Source organism: Durio zibethinus, chromosome 9, assembly GCF_047325235.1.
Source record: "Durio zibethinus cultivar Kanyao isolate XHJ-2024 chromosome 9, ASM4732523v1, whole genome shotgun sequence".
Taxonomy (NCBI): Eukaryota; Viridiplantae; Streptophyta; class Magnoliopsida; order Malvales; family Malvaceae; genus Durio; species Durio zibethinus.
Window position 1 is genome coordinate 1930021 of NC_143170.1, and position 19136 is coordinate 1949156.

At 34.9% G+C, this 19136-nt stretch overlaps 6 protein-coding genes, 1 long non-coding RNA gene and 1 pseudogene across 12 annotated transcripts; 3 read left to right on the forward strand and 5 right to left on the reverse strand.

Moving 5' to 3' along the window:
• Nucleotides 1-742: 742 nt before the first annotated feature.
• LOC111304919 (uncharacterized) lies at nucleotides 743-3692 on the reverse strand (annotated as a pseudogene). Its single transcript, XR_016344935.1, has 7 exons — nucleotides 3346-3692; nucleotides 2830-2940; nucleotides 2640-2711; nucleotides 2383-2528; nucleotides 2194-2307; nucleotides 1295-1431; nucleotides 743-1066 (listed from the first exon to the last, which is right to left on the reverse strand). The product of XR_016344935.1 is annotated as an uncharacterized LOC111304919 (transcript).
• A 261-nt stretch (nucleotides 3693-3953) lies between these two features.
• Nucleotides 3954-6023, forward strand: LOC111315108 (vacuolar protein sorting-associated protein 55 homolog). 2 transcript variants are annotated; one of them, XM_089766171.1, is made up of 6 exons: nucleotides 3954-4084; nucleotides 4597-4795; nucleotides 4875-4914; nucleotides 5509-5593; nucleotides 5670-5899; nucleotides 5967-6023. In XM_089766171.1, the coding sequence occupies exons 2-5, from the start codon at nucleotides 4652-4654 to the stop codon at nucleotides 5857-5859; spliced, it is 459 nt and encodes a 152-aa protein (XP_089622297.1). In that variant the 5' UTR covers nucleotides 3954-4084; nucleotides 4597-4651; the 3' UTR covers nucleotides 5860-5899; nucleotides 5967-6023. The 2 variants fall into 2 exon arrangements, with proteins under 2 accessions (XP_089622297.1, XP_022772447.1); XM_022916712.2 differs by having other exon boundaries at nucleotides 3956-4084; nucleotides 5670-6023.
• A 497-nt stretch (nucleotides 6024-6520) lies between these two features.
• On the reverse strand, nucleotides 6521-7071 carry LOC111316601 (uncharacterized). Its single transcript, XM_089766209.1, has 2 exons — nucleotides 7067-7071; nucleotides 6521-7023 (listed from the first exon to the last, which is right to left on the reverse strand). Exons 1-2 carry the CDS (start codon nucleotides 7069-7071, stop codon nucleotides 6672-6674), a joined length of 357 nt encoding a protein of 118 aa, XP_089622335.1. The 3' UTR covers nucleotides 6521-6671.
• Nucleotides 7072-7110: 39 nt separating this feature from the next.
• Nucleotides 7111-11338, forward strand: LOC111304970 (uncharacterized). Of its 3 annotated transcripts, none has more exons than XR_016344938.1 (5): nucleotides 7111-7330; nucleotides 9561-9711; nucleotides 9793-10035; nucleotides 10464-10656; nucleotides 11038-11338. It is a non-coding gene; the product is annotated as an uncharacterized LOC111304970 (long non-coding RNA). The 3 variants fall into 3 exon arrangements; XR_002691913.2 differs by having other exon boundaries at nucleotides 7112-7330; nucleotides 9561-9746; nucleotides 9831-10035; XR_016344937.1 differs by having other exon boundaries at nucleotides 7113-7330; nucleotides 9561-9620.
• LOC111304962 (expansin-like B1) lies at nucleotides 8250-9916 on the reverse strand. Its single transcript, XM_022902032.2, has 5 exons — nucleotides 9772-9916; nucleotides 9582-9688; nucleotides 9253-9434; nucleotides 8767-8899; nucleotides 8250-8616 (listed from the first exon to the last, which is right to left on the reverse strand). Exons 1-5 carry the CDS (start codon nucleotides 9914-9916, stop codon nucleotides 8413-8415), a joined length of 771 nt encoding a protein of 256 aa, XP_022757767.1. The 3' UTR covers nucleotides 8250-8412.
• Nucleotides 11339-12014: 676 nt separating the features above from the next.
• On the forward strand, nucleotides 12015-15389 carry LOC111304980 (2-deoxyglucose-6-phosphatase-like). 2 transcript variants are annotated; one of them, XR_016344936.1, is made up of 6 exons: nucleotides 12015-12219; nucleotides 12831-12945; nucleotides 13142-13293; nucleotides 13382-13643; nucleotides 13736-14285; nucleotides 14365-15389. XR_016344936.1 is itself a non-coding variant. In XM_022902088.2 (5 exons), the coding sequence occupies exons 1-5, from the start codon at nucleotides 12191-12193 to the stop codon at nucleotides 13943-13945; spliced, it is 768 nt and encodes a 255-aa protein (XP_022757823.2). In that variant the 5' UTR covers nucleotides 12015-12190; the 3' UTR covers nucleotides 13946-15389. The 2 variants fall into 2 exon arrangements, 1 of the variants encoding a protein (XP_022757823.2); XM_022902088.2 differs by having other exon boundaries at nucleotides 13736-15389.
• On the reverse strand, nucleotides 14226-15055 carry LOC149516700 (dynamin-related protein 5A-like). Its single transcript, XM_089765352.1, has 2 exons — nucleotides 14795-15055; nucleotides 14226-14585 (listed from the first exon to the last, which is right to left on the reverse strand). The coding sequence occupies exons 1-2, from the start codon at nucleotides 15053-15055 to the stop codon at nucleotides 14577-14579; spliced, it is 270 nt and encodes an 89-aa protein (XP_089621478.1). The 3' UTR covers nucleotides 14226-14576.
• LOC111304973 (putative purine permease 11) lies at nucleotides 14226-18287 on the reverse strand. The gene is made up of 2 exons (XM_022902054.2): nucleotides 17879-18287; nucleotides 14226-17524 (listed from the first exon to the last, which is right to left on the reverse strand). The coding sequence occupies exons 1-2, from the start codon at nucleotides 17913-17915 to the stop codon at nucleotides 16398-16400; spliced, it is 1164 nt and encodes a 387-aa protein (XP_022757789.2). The 5' UTR covers nucleotides 17916-18287; the 3' UTR covers nucleotides 14226-16397.
• Nucleotides 18288-19136: the final 849 nt, after the last annotated feature.

A 19136-nucleotide genomic window follows, 5' to 3' on the forward strand; every position in this document is an offset into this window, starting at 1 on the left:
GAGTTTCTAGTCAAAACAGGATATTTGTATGGTGATTTTTACTGATTTTGAGAGTTTAAAACACACGCCATGAAAGCACGTAATATGGATTCCATTATAGATAACAATGAAGATGCCGTAAGTCCAACAAACAAAATCTTGACACACCAAAATCCCCAATTTGATGCCTATTTGTTGATGCAATAGAAGAGGAAAAAGCTTTCTTCTATGTTGCATAATGTTCAATGGTTAACAGGAACCTGATGGGGTTTATGCATAAGGGGTTGTTTCTTAACCTCCAAAACAATCTCTGAGGAACGTAGCTCGACTGTCAAATGGTGGAAACTTTCACTTGGTTCATCAATCTCTTTTCACCTTGATTATTCCCGCAAAACTATTCTCCAAAAAAAAAAAAAAAAGCTGTAATAAACGTCACGAGGCCTTCTGCTAGGCTCCTTCTACTGCTAGGTTAAAACCATTTTCAAGACATCCCCATGTCAAAACATCCGTGCTTTAACTTCTGCATGAATATTTTGGTTATGTGTGCATTAGACAAATATGAAACCAAATTCAAAACAGCACATTGAAGGAGACATCAATTTTGCCAAAACAAAAAACTTTAATGCACAGATAATGTCCTAAAGCGCACTAGCCTTCCATATATGGTCTGATTGATTTAAGTTTGTGATGATGCCTCAATCTGGTTTCAATTCAACTCCCTCTCCTTTTTTTCTCCTCTGGAAGAGCTCAAAGAACCTTCAACTATAAAGAAATTAAAAAGGACATATCAAGATTGAAAGAGTCAGTCTAACAATGCTAGTGCAACGATCTCGAAGTTCTAAAACAGAGGTAGTATCCAGTTGAACCTCTGCCATGCAATTTATGGTTCTCAAGAAGCTACTTTGACTAATAGTTACATAAAACAACAATAGAAAAGAGTTTGGCAAAATTCGAGCTTCTTAATTGAACAAGTAAAACACACAAATACATATTTTGAACCTTGCCTTTCCCACACAACTTTGGATTCACCCTTAACAAGTTTGGGGTAGCGATCTACTCGAGAATCTTCCTGTAACAATTTCTCAACCTGACAATAAATTGAATATTGATATCAACATAAAAGACAGAATTAGTTCTTAAAACATTATAGCTTAGTTGATTACAATTTATTGTTATTTCAATGCACTAATAAAAATTTGCATTGAGGATTAGTTCTAATTTCTAACACACTAGGAAAGAAAATGAAAAAAGAACTGCAAACATCCATGATTAGAAACAGATAATCAGATCAATAAACACAGGCAAGTAAAAATACCTTTTCCATAACTGAGGGTCCTTTCTTTCCCTAGGCAAAAGAAGATGATCTCGCAAACATGAGGCAACAACCCATGATTCACCTGCACCATTGATGACCTTTGACCTCAAGGCATTCTCCTCAAGCATTTCACAGACCTAACAATTAGAAACAATTCAGTTATATTCTTTTTTTTTTTTTTACTTTCTTCATAGAAAAAGCATGCCGAGTAAATTTTCTCCAAACTTTTCATACATGACATTGGAAGTGGCTCAAAATTTTATAAAATCACTTGAGATGATCAAGTAAAGTATAATGAAAGCATGAAATTTTTGTAAGCAGACATTTCCTGAGTATGACAATGAGACATAAAAGATGGATATCCTAAAGTCCAGAAATTTTCAGCAAGAACACTATTTTCACTAATGCTTCATGACTTCTGATGACATCTTATCTCACTTTTTTCTATGCTTCCTTTTTCTTTTTCGTTATCCATCCCCTGCTTCTATATCCCAAGTTCTACTCATTATGATTTAAGGTGGTCATTTTAATTATATTAAAAGAACATCACTTTCGTTTAAGCCCACTTCCATTAGGAATCTATTTCAGCAGAGTGTTCACAACTGCTTAGTAAAATAAAGCTGAGAATTTTGAATAAACTGAAACACAGGAGGCCACTATCAAAAGAGCCTGACATGCAGTAAGGAAAATAAATCATTAATTTACTATAATTATACATTGGAAAATTTGCACAACTGATGGTAAAGCTCTTCTACTCTAGCTGAGATATATCCTTTCTGACGGACTTTCCAAAACAACATTGCACATCCTATAAGCTGTAAAAGTAACATTGTTAACAACTTTCAAGATGTTGATACTACAATTAAAGCATTTAGAGGATGGCTCCTAGAAGGGACTACCCAGTACAAACAGGTGCAATAATAAGAGCATGCTTGGAGATCAGTTGACGGATACGACAGGTAAAGGGTTTGTAATACTCTGATAAAGAATCCGGACATTTGAACTCCCTTATGCTATATAAAAAACAGAGAAATGTGATTTAAATGCTTCCAAATGCTGAAACTTTAAATTGAAGGCGACAAGCATACCCATGGGAATTTGTTCTTGTCTCCAATAATTTAACTATTGCCTCCATCACCCTTCTTTTCGTATACACATATGTCGCATTGTCTGGGCCGATACTTTGCCTGAGCTCGTGTCTGTCTAAGTCATTCCAAATATCAGGTTCTTGAACCTGAAATGGGCACATATTAAGAACAACAGAGATCAGCAATGTATAATTTTTAGGATACTTTATTTAATGTAATATGCATGTAATTATACAAAATTGAATATCATAAGGTACCCAAACAGTCCCAGTTCCATAGCACAAAACCTGAGCGTAAGCTTCACAAAGGCAAACTTCTAGCCACTTGGACTGCAACATAAAAATGATAATCAGAAAAAAGTGCACATAATATTCCAAGGTAAAAGATGCATTTGTGAGGTGCTTAGAATACCAATATACCAGAATGAGCAAGATTCTAAGAACACACAAGTTTCTTAGCTGTTTCATTGACACAGCTTTCCACATCTTCTATAGCCATGAATACATTCCAACTTGCCTTGACAACATTTCCCATTACATGGACAAGGCTCACAAGAATCTGTACTAACACACATTTGTCAGAAGATTATTGGAATCTATCACTTGGGAGCAGGGTAATGAAACTAGGATTAGACTGCATCATGAAAAGATAAAACATTTGATCACAAAAATTGCTTAAAATTTGAATTACATATATTCAATAAAAGAAGGAAGAGGAACATAGGTTGACACTTAACATAAACTGGTTTAAAAGAACAACGGAACAACCATATTGAGCAAAGAACAATAACAAAGGACGCTTGAAATCTAAAGTTGCCCACAAATTCATATAGCCAATAAAACCAATAAAAAACCCATATTAAAAGCTACTTTAAAAAGTAAAATTTATTACAAAGAATGGATTATAATTCATACGCAAAGATACCCAGAAAGCAAAGTTTAAAAGAGGGGTAAAAGGATTGACCAGAGACAGAATCGATCGAGTCCAAGTTACTATCGCAGAAGGGTTTAGAGGTGGAGCTGAAGAAGGTGGCAAAGAAGTTGCAAGAGAAAGCTACTGAGGATGCGATTGCGAGTGCTACTATGAGCCGCAGAAACTCTCCTCTCTAAGGGAATAAGCTCTGGGGTGGCTCTATTATCGAGTTTAGTGAAGATTTTGAAGTTGATGATGAAGAAGAGGAACTGTGCTTTGATTTTGTACGCCTTTTGGGTTTTGATGAAGACGACATTTTTTTTTCATCGATGTCAACAACGTGAACTTCCTAAAAAATCTTTTTTTTTTCAAGTTTTATCATTTTTTTCTTGAAATTAACTTTCATTATTTTTCAATAAAACTATACATTCGTGTGTTCACATTATATTTATTTTAACTTAAATAAATATATAAATTATAAAAATTATTGTAATATAATTTGTATTAACACTAAATACAAAATATTTTGATTTTTTCCCAATCATATACGATTTAAAAAAATTAACTTATCTAATAAATTACAGTCTACTGCCATGTTTTAGTCAAATTTATATTGTGGTAAAAAAAAAAAAAACAGCAAAATAAAGCAACTTCTATTACTGTAATATAACTGTAATTAACACTCAACTGCTTACTCTGTTCTATGGGTACACTACAGAATCCAATTCAATCAAAACCCTAATTTTCCCAAATTTTAGTCAACATTCTCTATCCAGATCAACTTCTCCTGGTAATGTATTCAATCCAAAATTATATTTTTTGCAGAAATAAATTAATTTTAGAAAAGTTTGAATTTTGTAGAGATTAAATTCAGCATTTCGGTATTTTAGATTTTATATATTTAATTTTTGCCTTCCTAGGTTTTAATGAAATTTAACCAAATAATGTTTTTTCTTGTAAAGGATGGGACTTGGAAAGAAATTAACGTAAGATCTACTTCAGAAAAGGAAGAGAAAGTTCTTTTCTTTAAGCTCTTAAGAATTAAGAAAGGAAAAGCCTTACACTGATATATCCAGTTATCTTAAAGATTGTATGGGAAACCTCATAATCAATTATACTTGGTGTTCTAAAGTGATATTTTAATTTTATGATTGGTTTTTTTTTGGGGGGGTTGCAAGAAAATTGTTGAACTAATTGATGCAAAGTGAATAGTATATAATTATGATTGCCATACTCCATATTTGCCGGTAGATTATGACATTTCTATTGTTTTATGAGAATTTTCTAACTTCTTGTTATCAGGGCTAGGGACGGAAATTGAAAATACTTTCATTAGTGGTGTTCTCTTTGAGGTGAGATGTTACGAGATAAAGCTGGCTCATATCATGATACAAGTTTGATGATGTCAGACTTACCAGGTTACCTGCGCAACTGCTCGTGCACTGGAAAACTTGCACTTTTGGCGATTTTAGTTTCAGGAGGAATTGTTTTGCAAATCTTGGTTAGTAACACATTTCTCTGTTTATTAACTACATTTCATACTACTTCCTTGTTCTGATTCTTTGTGTATGATGTGTCAGGCATGTGCTCTGTACAATAATTGGTGGCCAATGCTGACTGGTAAATTAATGTGAAGCTTATGGTTTTCGTTTTACTTAATTCTCAAATGAGTTTTGTTAGTTTTCTTCCAAGTTTTAGCTTTAAATTTCTTTTTTGTAACATATCCATGGTTGCCTATTACTGATTGAGTTGTTGATGGTACATGTCCCTGGACATCTACCTCAAAGGCTGGTGCTTATAATTCAGTTCGTTATTCTTATGATTTTAGAACCATGTCAAGAAGACAATTGCAATTGAATCTACGAAGTAATGTTTCTTAAGATTCAACTGAAGTTATCATCCTGGGACTTGAATTATGCTTGCAGAAATATTTCATCCCCTCAATTCTTTAGGTTATTTCCTTTCATTGTCATATGACTTTACCCTGTAATTTGTTACTTATTTCAAAGAATTTACTGGTTTGCTGTTTGAATGCACATTAGAAGTAATGTTTATGAGTGAGTTTGAAGTTTGTGATTGCGTGTGTAAGTGTGTGTAAGCAGGGAGGGTCTGAAATTTTCCTGTCACTTCTTTTGTGCAATTAAGTAAGAACCTTCAAGTGTTTGATCATATTACTTAATTTAAGCATATTAACATGCTTCATTGCTATTGCAGTAATAATGTATGTACTTCTTCCAATGCCTTTGCTGTTCTTTGCGGGCTTCAATGTTTCTTCACTTTTATCTGAATCTGGCAATAGGTAATTTTTTTTTGCACTAAACTTGTTCTTCTATAAGAATACTTATTATTTTTCTTCACGACGAACAATGTGATAGTTGGGTCAAAGCAACAAAGTACTTGACTGGAGCTTCTACGGTTGGAAGCATTGCCATACCAGCCATCCTGAAGCATGCTGAATTTACTGGTTGGGGCGCACTGGCGATGGAACTTTCATCATATTTCATACTTGTACTAGCCATAATGTGTTATATTCAAATGAATGATGATGATTATAGTTTCCTCTGAAAGATGACTAATTCAGTTCTCACCTGCAATCATGATTCATGTAAGTCACTGTCAAAGTTAGTTCAGAGGAGTTTTAACGAGCCTCATTTCCATGTTTGTTCTTGCAGAGTGATTGGGGGATGTTTTTTTGGTACACGTAATGAGTGAGTGCCATTGTTGTGGGTGATTGATCTTGCTTTAGAATTGGTGTGGAATGAAGTATTTGCTGGTTTACTTGTTTTCTCGAGAAAACCAACTTTCAATCCCCAGAATTGTCTTAATCGGTGATTAAAAAAAAAAAAAAAAACCCTTTAAAGAACATTAGCCAGTTTCAAGTGACAAGCAGCTTTTTGTCATAACCAGCTACTACAACTTCTACCATTTCCTCGTCATTTTGTTCATGCATATCGTAGACAATCAACAACAGCGAAAGATTGAGCTGCAAACTGCAAGCATTCTTTGGAAAGTTGATACTTTGGTAGTGTTTTCATCGTTGCAAGCTCATGTTAAGACATCGATAACAAAGGACATAATACATTGTTGGATGCAAAAACTGACGAGTTTGAAGAGACTGGTTCCAAAAACACCATCTTAACATAATCAGTAAAGTTGGTTTGATCAAGCAAGATAGAATCGCGAGCCTATGAAACCAATTACTCAAGAAACAAGTGAAAATGATGAGTTTGAGAAAAGGGCTATTCAATTTGAAGAGCCATAGGACATAACAGAGGATCAAATGCATGAAACAGTGCTTATAAGATGCAGATTTCTAAAATTCATAAGAATAATGTATTTCCATTAACCAAAATTACAATAATCTCTAAAATTCAGTGTCAAAAAACGACGCGAAACTGGGGAGTGTAGGATCCATTGGGGGGCAGGATTTCCCAGCGGCAAGGCTCGAGCTCGTCGAACACAAGGCTAAATCCAGCTAACGTAAACTTATCTGCAGTAGCAGCTACAGACCCAAACTCGAACACCGTAACACTCTTCGGTAGGGGCACTTCAACGGCGCCGTTCATTCCAGGAACGGGTTCCGGCATCTCGTTGGACTTGGGTACGGTTTGGGTTTGAGGTTTCGATTCGCCCCGGAACCCAGAGAGCAGACTTACGGTTTGTGCGAGTTTTTCGCGGTTTGTAGGGTTTTTGAAGAACCGGAAGTGGGTTTTTATTAGGGATCCGAATCTTCTCCATTTGGGTTATCAATCTACGGTTTTATCATTGCCACGTCATCAAATATAAATAACTCGGCGTTCAAATATTAAGCCGTTTATGTGTATTTGTTTTTCTCCTTTTTTTCCTTTCTTTTCTCTCTCTTGCCCTCGCCGGGTCGGCGGCGGCATGGACCGATCAAGCTCCAGCCGACCGCCAAGTGGCACGCTTCAGGCAGTGTCTACAATTCTATAAACATCACAGCTGGATGGGCTTAGAACATGCAACTGCTGTTTATTAGGATAAGGCCATGACAAGTTGACAACATAAAGCTGAAGAGGTTTGTTGATCCACTTTCTCTTGTTTCAACATTCATTTAAAAAAAAAAAAATTTATAGCTCATAGATTACTGAGATATAAATCTCTATGACGTTGGTTCAGCTTTTGCTATGCTATTTTAGATTCTAGTTGGAGAAGGAGATAATTACCAAATCTTTTCATCTTACTTTGCTATTATTTGCAATTATAAAATAATTCATTTTCATTTAACTTTAAACCTTCAGCTTTTTTTGCTTGGGCTTTTCTTTTTTTTTAGTGACAAGGGGTTCATTGGTTTTGCCCAATCTAAGTCGACCCAAATAGATTTATCTAGTCGGATATAACAAATTAATAACAAATTACCTTCTCACGTCCTCCTATTGGACCTGAATATTGAAGTTAATACTTTTAGCTTAGTGCTTCTGGTTTGCTCAGATTTTATGATAGCAGTTTGGCATTACTAAGGCTTTTCAGGGAGGGATGTTTAGCAATCTATTGTGAGCTGTTTTTTTGGTACTTCTGAATATCATCATGATAAGGCACTGTATTATTCATACCTTTGCTATTGGAAAATAAAAGAAGAAGCATTATGACGTTGAATACCAGGTCATCTTTGTTATTAGGTCTTTAATTTCTGCAGGATTTGCCTACTGAACAAACAGGTTATTTTGGTTTGTTGTGAAAATTATGAACTTTAGGTGGAATAGTTAAATAAAAAAAAAAAGAAAAACTGTTTGTGGACAAAATCAGGAAACTGGCTAAAAGTGGAAATGGACAAATAACAGTAAAACTTGAAAAACATGTTTAGAGGAACAAGCCAAGGTCTTTTCCTTGACCATATGGGTAGTTCTGTTTTCTATGATGACTGCTTTGAGCAATTTGATTCTTTTATTAAGAAACATAAAATTTCATTAGTCAATATTCCAAAGATTAAACAAGAATTTCTCTTACTAAAGTTTGTCATCCCTTCCTTGATACAAAATAATGAAATATATACTAACCAATTAAACATAATGAAAGAACACATTTGAAGAAAGCCAGGAACTTATTATTCTTTCACTTATATTGCTAAAACAAAGAAATGAATGATGCTGGTTCATGCTTCTAGACATTAATTTGAACTCCAGTGTCATATGTGTCTCCACCTTTCCAATTTTCTGGTATGTTATTAATAGGGACAATCCATGATTCATCTCCATCGTCTCCACTCAGTAACATCCTTAAAGACAATGGACCACTTGGAGGTGAAGTGGTTGTCCATACTGCTCCATAACTCCTATCCAGTAGCTTGCAGACAAAGTTTTGAGTCTGCATATATTAGAAGTATCCCATTAGTAAGTATTGTGCTGGCTCTTGTAGATTTGGCCACCAAATTTATCCTTCCTTTACAACTCTGTAGTTAATCCATACCAGTTTAGATGACTAATTAAACAAAAATGTTCAGAAAGATCAAAATACCTCACATAGCTGCACAGCTGTGATATCCTTGTCACCTTGTTGATACCATAGAACAAATGCCAAATAATAAGGGTAGTTGCTGTTCTCATCAATCTTGATAGTAATATTTTTGTTGGGGTAGATGCACGAAACACTGGATAAAGAGAGGATTGGGGTAAGAGATCCATGGTTTTGTCGTAGCATTATGTGGAGACTACTAGTTTCTTGTGACTGAGGGGGATAAAAACAAACTACAAAAATATTAAAGAAAGGAGAACTTTTGTTACATTCTGAAAATATAGTGTTTTTTTTTTTTCTTTTGAGATAGAGAGAGGGGGGGGGGGGGGGGGCGCGATTTGAAATTTCCATTTAAGAAGACTCTGTTGAAGACTGAAAAGAGAAAATTAATTTCTCCCTTTTCCCTCAACTTATACAACAACATTCAGTTTTGTTCTTCCTAAAGTTGCTTCAATCTTATATGTGCTCCTCAAAATAGAGAAACCTTACCGCCTATATTCAATGTCGACAACTCCAAGGGCTAATAGAGATGCAGCTGCATCTTTGGTCTGAGCCATCCCACCAAAGGCTCGTTGGCTCAGGATAAAGTCAGTGTTGTCACTTGACCCTTGATCAGTTATAACCACTGTCACACCCTTGTCTGAGCAATATTTGCTGATGGTGCACCTCACCTAGCAAAGTAAGAATTGGTTCAATGTAAATAGAAAGTGGCATGCATTTGCATCGTGCTAGAGAATGTTTGCTATTCTTTAAGCATGTGAAAGGGCATCTATACTTAAATTTCATGACATATGCAGGGGCACGTCTTTCTTTTATACCTGGTAGCAATCACCGCAGCCAACACCATTACGGTAGAGGTTAGATGCTGCTGATACATCTCCACCATTTATTGTTGCTCCAAAAGAACCAAATCCGCATGCACCAACTGAAATTCAATTAGGAAAATTAGTGAGCATTTATGTTTGTATTTTGCACAATACAAGGTACGCATTCTTTGTTTTCCCTTACTATCTGTTCCATGTTCATCAGAGTTTGGGTAGTAAGCTGCTCGTGAATGGGTGAAACAGTTGCTGCATGTTGCTGCCTCTGTTAGAGCTTTTGTGAGAAGCAAAGTTGTGAAAAGGATCAAAAGGAATTGAAGAGAGAGAGCCATAGAGGATTCAATGAGGAAATATTACAATGAAAGCAAAGAAGATAAGTTGGTAGCGCATGGAAAACGGGTTTTGCAGCTGGTATTTATGGTGAAGCAAGCAGCCCACATATCTTAGTTTGGTAAACCTTGCCAAATTTGACATTCTCTAAAATAATATTAAGTGGAATTCTGTTAGGATTGTATGTCCCAACTATCTTTTTAGACTTAGAAGTACTTGTTGTGGAATTATTTGGAAACATCCCTCTGACTTTTCAAATTCTAAAGCATTTTTCCTTCCCTTATTGAAATCTCTTACGAGTATTTAGACAATAGTAATGCAGCTAGACCTTATTCTAGTGTGAAAGAAACTAGTAGTATATCAATTCCAAGTTATTAATTTAGTAAAGTTCTCCCTAACCATCATTTTTGATGAAGATTTTGTTCAGTTTGCAATCTTCAAATTCTGCTACAGATGTTATCATTCAGATCAACGAAATGTTATATCTAAGACTAATGTGTATATATAGTTTTTTTTATTCTCAAAAAGTTTTCTAATTTGTACATGCAGGCTATTTGACCATGGCAGCTGATCGTCTTATTGACCCTTACTTACCTAACAAGAGAGAGAGAGGGGGGGAGTGGTGTTGAAAGTTGAAACGATAGCTAAGTACTTTGAATGAGAAAATGTAAAACTGGTTTGTCTTGAGCTACAAGTTGGTTAGATGGAGTTTGGTGCTTTTCCACTAATTAAATAGCCCCAGGTTAGTCGTTTTTCTTTGTGTGATCTCATTAGCTATGCCTATGATCACATTGGCTGTACTTTCTTGGGCCGGAACGTGTAAAGGAAACACCCCATCTCTACGTTTGTCTAACAGCATGTCTCTAAAGCTTTGAAGGGTTGTCTTCAAAAGAATGCAAAGAAAGAATTGTTTATATAAAATAGATATCACATGCTTACAAACCACACCACCATAGTCTATAGCCTGATATATTAGAATCTTTTGTCAAGTTCATTCGAAATCATTACTTTAGTTTATGCTTGTCAGTGTTTCAAGAGCTGATTTTTATATAAAAGTGTTTCGAGTGTTTTACTTGTTTTCATACGGAGGAATGTAACCAAGCTGACTGCAAATTTTCTTCAGGGGCCGATGACGCTTACACAGCACGCCGACGTAGACCGACGTGAAAGAAATCCATTGAACCACATTCGCTGTGACATGGAAACCATTTTGGCAAAGGGACCCTACCCCAGTTGCTGTCAGTTTCTTTACAGGAAATTAAATGGGTTGCGTTCAAGTTTTTAAGACAATCATATCCATGCTGTTGCTTCTCATCTATATATATATATACATATATATATATATATATATAGATGAGAATTAGAATTCAAATCACGCAATAATACATTGCCTAAATTATGTTCTAAGCTTTTGGTTTCTTACAGTTTTCATAACAGTTCTTTAGTTATATATATATATATATATATATATATATATAAAGAGATAGAATGATAACTTTTACATTTTTTTTAGCGATTGGTTTCAATAGATCCAATAAATCCAATAAATAAAAGAGATAAATGAATAAAAAAAATGATTTAATCTTATAATTAGGAATATTGAAATCAATGACTTAAAATATATAAAACTAAAAAATTTCACACTAATATAAGTTGATTATATATATTAGTATTTTGGTCATTGATCTCAAACTTAGTGCTTTTATACTTGACATTCCCAATATGATTTTGTAAATGTCTAGGAAACCAAACATGAGAAAGACAACAAGTTTGTAGCATATACGTTGTCAATTGTCAGTTAAAGTAACACCATGATGAATCCTTGCAAGTTAGAAGACAAGCAAAAGCACTCAACCAAAATTAAACATGAGAAAACATTATGGGCTTTATTCAAAACAATATTCAATTAAACTCTGAAGGGCCTGATCTCAATGTCGGCTAAAGCCCAAGCTTATGGGTTTTAGCCATCTAGGTTTTTGTTTTCTTTGTTCACCTAAGTTCTAGGCTTCATGTTGGACCAGGTAGTATTATGTGGCTAAACTTTTGCCATGTCGTCAGTTTTCTAAACAGATGCATATAAGTATGTTAAATGTAATTTTCATCAAATTATTTCAATCCTAGTATTTCTTTATCAAATTTTGGATTCTATCTGGATCCTTTGGTACATTTCTTAGCTCAATTATTGTTCTTTATATTCATCAACACCTTCACTTTGATCTCCAGCTCTGTACTCCATCACTTGGAAACCAGATTTTGCTGAACTTAATTCATTGAAAATGACAGCCGGTGAAAATTCTGTGCAGAGGTATGCTGATTACATTTTCTTTTTCTTCTTCTTCTTCTTTTGCGCTTTTATTTGATATATATTGGAAGATTTGTATTGGATTTAAGATGGGTTGTTCTCAATTTTTCTTTTTTTTTCCCTCCAAAAGTTTTTATACACAAGTTACCATTGATTCAATGTAGCAATCTGGGTTCTTTCTCTTTATTTCATTATTATTTTTGTTTTTGGTGAGAATTCTCTATGTTCTACTACTCTGATCTTTTGACATCTATGTCAGCATATTCATTGCTTCCCTGTTTATGCATTTATTTCCCCGAGTCAAAAATCTCTTTTTCTATGTTGGGATATGATTATTCTTCTGAATTGATGTTTATTTTCTCTCCTTTACTGATTTTCAAGGCACAGGTCTTCTATAACAGGTGTCAAGTACGCAATCAAAATTTTCCTGTGACTTATGATTTAATAGTCGTGTTACTTGATCTAAAAGCTACAACAATTCATTTCAAATAGATGATATGAAGTCATTATCTATATGCTTGTTATATTCTCTAATTATGGGCTAATGAGGACAAACATCTTGCATTTTCAGTATGGTTGTCCTAATTTAACACTTTTATCTTTGTGGAAAGCAGCAAGAAATCTATTCCTGATCTTGCTCCTTTGGAAGCAGTATTGTTTGATGTTGATGGAACTTTATGTGATTCTGATCCTCTCCACCATTATGCCTTTCGCGAAATGCTCCAAGAGGTAACTTTTTTTTAAAGAATCTGTTCTAACTCTGGCATTTGTCGTTTAGCTAAATCATCATCCTATACAATTTCAATTTCTGTCAAGCTCAAGCATATATTCTTTTGTTAAATTCACATCTGATTACCTGAATGGACTTACAAATCTGAGAGCAATAAGGTGGGGTTACTTTTACTAATGTTAATGTGTTTAACAGATTGGTTTTAATAATGGAGTTCCAATTGATGAAGAATTCTTTGTCAAAAATATTGCCGGGAAACACGATCACGATATTGCTGTGCTTCTCTTCCCTGATGATATACCAAGGGGCCTAAAGTTCATGGAAGATAAGGAAGCAATGTTTCGGAGGTAAAAAGGATTCGTTCCTATCGCAAACTATAGAAGTTTCCAGTATGCCACATATCATTCATAGTAAATCCTTTGTATGGAAGAACAGGTTGGCCTCGGAAAACTTACCACCAATAAAGGCCCTATACAAATTAACGAAATGGATTGAAGATCGTGGGTTAAAGCGAGCAGCTGTTACTAATGCTCCAAAACCGAATGCAGAACTCATGATCTCAAAACTCGGCCTCAAAGATTTTTTTGATGCTGTTATTCTAGGATGTGATTGTGAGCGTGCCAAACCATATCCAGACCCTTACTTGAAGGCACTTGAAGTACTCAAGGTGTCTAAGGATCACACTTTTGTATGTGAGGTATGCCTTCTTTTCCCAACCTTGTTTTTGGCATAATGAACTCGCGATTATGAACATGATTTTGAAAACTTGCTCTGTTTTTTATTATCCAGGACTCCGTATCAGGGATAAGAGCAGGAGTTGCAGCTGGGATGCCTGTTGTGGGGTTAACTACGCGAAATCCTGAAAATCTACTCATGGAAGCAGATCCTACTATTCTCATAAAGGATTATGAGGATCCAATGTTATGGGCGGCCTTAGAGGAGGTTGATAAGAAGGGAGGTTCTTTCAAAGACAGCAGCTTGAATTCCACGGCAGTTTAGGAGTTTTAACTTCATTTGAATAATAATTTTCTTAGGGGAGGGGGGGTCTCAAGACCTCCACATATGCCCACATAATATTTGATGAACCAACATATTCTTAGGTTTTTTGGCTCTCTATATATGTACTCTATAATCAGCAGTCAGTGATGAGATTAATCTCTTTCGTTGCCCGAGTTCATTCCAAGAGTGCTGTGATATGATATATTTTCTCATATCAATCTCTGACACCTTATTTTCAGAAAGAGATTAAATGAAGAAATAGGATTACAAATCTTCCAGATTCACTATATAAATGCCAGACATGGATTAGAAAAGCTATTTACTTCACACTTTACAAAAGGTTTACAACAAAAACTATGATTCAAGAAAACAATAACCAAGCACAAACCAATTTACCGGAAAATTTTTTTGTTTGGCAGGTTGAAAACAGGAGCTGCACAAGAAAATGCAACAAATGGAAGCTGAACAAACAACTTAAACCTTCTCCAGGCACCAGTTTCGACGGCTAGTTTCGTCAGGCCCATGAGACTGAATCGATCTCGTCCCTTGCAGATTTGTATAACTCAAGCCTCTTTGCAAATTGCTGCCTCCTTTCCATCAATGCAGGATCTTCATCCAACAACCGTGCAAGCTACTTGGCCTACAAGAAAATAATGAAAACTAGTCAGCAAAGAAATAGTCCTTTCCTTCTATCCAAGCAGCATGCCTCCCCCACTGTGAGCAATGCAACGGTTTGAAGGGAATTCCATTCACAATCGAAATACCATGAGGATGGAAACGTGAATCTGTCCAAATGCATGAATGTGAATCAATGTGAGGAAGAATGAAAAAGTAATTATGATTGGATACCTCCTCTTTGCCCAATTGTATATAGAAGTGATCAAGTAACGACTGCTTGGCCTCCCTCACTTGGCAATAAACCACAGCCTTAGGAATGGTATTCCTAAGCGTATCAGACACCATCCCCACATAAGAAGAAACATTGGATCTTATTCTGTGAAACTGGCCTTCTGCGTATCTATCTGTAGATGTGGAAGTTGGTTTTCCCCCTTTCTCCACTTCTTGGGGGAGTTTCCGAAAGAAATCCACCGTCAAATATGAGGACTCCATATCTATCAATCGCAAAGCTGGGTTCTTACTCTCTTCACGAAACCTCTCCAATGCTTCATTCGCAGCAGCAGCAGCAGCGATTTCAGCTTGGAGAGTTGCAAAAGCGCTTCAACTTCTGTTCAATTCCAAAAACCAACTTATGTTCTTCCATTGTCCCTAAAGTACCACTATATCTTCCAAGAACTAAGCTGGCAAGTTTTCAACTTCCGCAGCAGAAATCAAATTCTAAATACTGTTACCATTTGGTGAGTAGATACTGAGATGAATAGGTACAGGAGAAATCTGTTTGATTTCCGAGTAATTCTATCAGTTTCATCTTGAATTTCCTTCCTAACCATAGCTGCACAAGAAAATCAGAAAAAATTAGATATTTTATTTTAATTCACGACCAAGAGAAATGCATCATTACATACACTTATAAACAAGCAATGAGAGCAAGGACAGGAAGCCGAGAAATCATTGTAAGATGGTTCCTTTCTACGATAACAGATTACTTATGAACAAATTAATAGGCTGCATGGTAATTTGAATGAGAAGGAAACTAGCACCGAGTCCGAATATGTGAAAAAGGTTGATCGTGTGTTCAGAATTTCAAACAAAGGTGAACAAACCAGAAAGTTCTAAATAAAAAATAATTTGGTTTACATAACAAATTATCTTGGGCAACTGAAGGAACTCTCCATATTCTTGTACTCCTTGTTCTGTTTTACGCAGCTGCAAAACTAGAGGTCTCTCGTCACTGTCCCTGAAATTTCAGAAACAGACATAAAGGAACAGACCGCATCAGGCTTCTCTGCGTACCAACAAAGACAAGCAATTACGAAATGCTCTATTTGTCCATCTTTCCAATGAAACAGAATTAAGCATCCCACACCAGGTTGACATAGTTTCACTTTTGTTGACGAGGAGTTGCAAAATCTTAAATCAGTTTGACTTTAGTTTGACCTTTTTTACTTGAATTTCCACTCTAAGTAATTCAACAACAAAAGAAAATATAAAAACGACATAAATGACACGTGTTTCACGTTCCTTTTTAAATTTTGAACTTTTTTATTGGTCGGGATATGTAAATGCGCCACATAGGCAGACTCTTGTTTTTGTTTTAGGATTTTGTTGGTTTCTTCTTTTTGCAACGCCATGCGACCGTCACTAAAACAAAATAGCATTGTGAAAGAATCTTGAGAAGTGAAAAGTGTAGCATTCTCATATGTAACTTTACATATCCAAGACATTCTCATATGTAACTTTACATATCCAAGACAATGTTAAAGTTTTTAAAACAGTAATCTGGTCATTCAATCAATTTTAGGCTCAATGCTCAAGTTCTTGCATGTTGAAATTTTTAGACATGATCGGTAAGAGCCAAAGAAACCTCATTGCAATTTGCCTCCTTTTTCTTCTTCACCTTGGATTTAGAGTCGTCCAAATAGTGCTGATAGATGTAGGAAAGAAAACCCCAGAAGGCCAACAACATAGCCATCGCCTTAACTCCATCCATCTTATCATGGAAGAATACCACAGCGAGAATGGGGATAACAGGCAAACTCAATGTACTAATGACATTGGAGAACAGAGAAGACACTTCAAAAATCAATCCCAGCAAACCTATTGATGAAATCTGCCATGTCACAGCTGTCCAAATCAAAGTCATCAGATAGGATATCTTTCCTTCCTGGTATTCCTTCATTTCCTTGGACAAAGTTTTCCAATCCCCGCTAGCAAATAACCCAACTACGCAGCCACATGTGGCAACAAAAGAAGGGTATATTTGCATATCCAAGACAGCAGAGAAGGTCTCTCTTTTGATAACCTTTTCAAAAGACAATTGAATCAGGGAAAGGCATAAAGAGTAGGTAGCAGATGCCCCAACAGTGCATAAGAATCCAACTGCGTACTTTCCTTTAGAGACTGTTGAGGCGTTCTCGGAGTCTGCATTGACTGCTAGGAGGGCAGCTGAGATGCTAAGGAGGATTATTGAGTTGAGTATAAGAGGAGTGAAATTTTGGGAATTAAAGAAGAAGGAGAAGACGGCATTGAAGGCCAACTGAGTTGCGCAAAGTAGAGAATATGTGGATACTGGAAGGTATAAAAGGCCATACGAGTACATCAAGTTATCACCTGTCAAGAGTAAGCCAAAGCAAAAGTAGAGAAAAACAAGGGTGGAAGTCTTTGGTTGGCTTGTGATGGAGGAACTAATGGGGGTTGATTTGGTGGATGGTGAGAAGAAAAACAGGAGGGGGAGTAGAATTGGGAAGCCAGCTGATTGAACAAATGTTGCCATCCATTTGCTATTCCCACCTTTGTCATAGTATAATCTTCCCAGTAGAATAGCTGTTGATTGGCCAGCGAGAAGAAAAAGGATGTAACTGATTACACGAATCCACCACTTGTAATGTTTCAGTTTTGGAGGTTGAGGTTGGTTTGTAGAAGGAATGTCTTCATCTAAGTTTAGCTCTCTGTCATCAACAGCTTTAGAAAAAAAAATGGTTCTGGTCAAGAACAGGAAATTTATGAAACTTGCACTCAAAAGTCAGAGAGAAAAAAAAAATATATATATATATATATATATATATATTCTGGTCAAGAACGACTACAAAAACAAAGATAGAACAGTTAATTTAGGAAAGTTACAGTTAAAAGTCAGAGCATAAGACTGAATCAATTCCAATTCACTTTTTCAACTATGCTTTGAAATCAACAGTAAAGAAAAGTTGGACAGTATCATTACAAAGTACAAATCACTATCAAATCAAGAACCATGTTCCTCAACGTTCTTCGAGTCTCAACAAGAAAATAGATCAGCACAGCTTGCGAGTAACTAACCTGTTCTTTGCAGTTCAACCATTTGATCTTCCGCCATGAAGATGCAGATTATGATAAACCAGTAGCTGATTAAGAGATAATATGCCTGTTTTTCAATTTTGTGGAAAGAAGTAGGAGGAACAGACAGCTTTAAAAGAGATCTTGAATGAGCTCAACTCTTTTAAGCAGATCAGATCTGTCCACACTTTGGAACAATGACACGTTGACTGTACAAGACCAGCTGAAAGAGATGGGTTTAGTTTTCTTATACACAGCATTGACCCTCCTGAAATTCAGTCAGACGCTTTTGTTTTGGCCAAAGCTGGCAACTCACCTTTCCCAAGGTAAGATAGAGCTTCATCTATGAGAGACCCATTTACACAAACATGTAGGACTTTCTATTTTGGGTACAGGGACTAGGATATCTTTCTTCTGTAGCCAGACAGGGAACAAAAAAGGGCAGACAAATGTAAAGGTAGATCAAAATAATCCCTTTTTTCTTTTAATCTTTTGTAAATAAAATTATTAAAAAAATTTTTTTTTAATTTTTCTTAAAAATAAAATTTGGAGGGATTATAACATTTTTAATTTTTCGAGAAAACATAATATTTCTAAAAAATGTATTATAAAAAGGGAAATTTTATAAAAAATTATAAAAATATTAAAAGTATTTATAAATTAGTATAATTCAAAGTAATAAATTTTACAATTAATAAAAAATTATTTTTATTGTTTTGATTTTAGAGCTACACAATCTTCCTAGATATGTTGGCTATATGCTTGTTGAGATTTTTTATAACATTTCAAAGAATAGAAAATATAGGAAAAAATCATTATTGTCATGTTTATGACCTATACAAATTTGAGAATCATTGAGAAGGATGTTCAAAAAATTAAAAATAATTAACAGTTCGAATTTTTTTTAATCAATATTGCATATTTATGAACAAAAGAGATAATAATATTATTGATTGTTATATAATTTTTTAAAATATAATATGTTAATTAAAAATACTTGTTTTGATGAGTAGATAAAGGTAATTTTTTAAAGAATTTAATTAAATTAAAATTATTATAAAATTTAAAAATTTGCTAAAAAATATTTATTATTCTTTATCAAATAACAAATTTTTATTACATTATTTATAAATAATTTTAATAATTTTTTTTATACTTTTTCATAAAATTTCTATTATAACATTATCGTAAATACATTTTCAAGAAATATTATAATTTTTTGAAAATTTATTTTCAAGAAATTATAAAATTTATGAGAAAG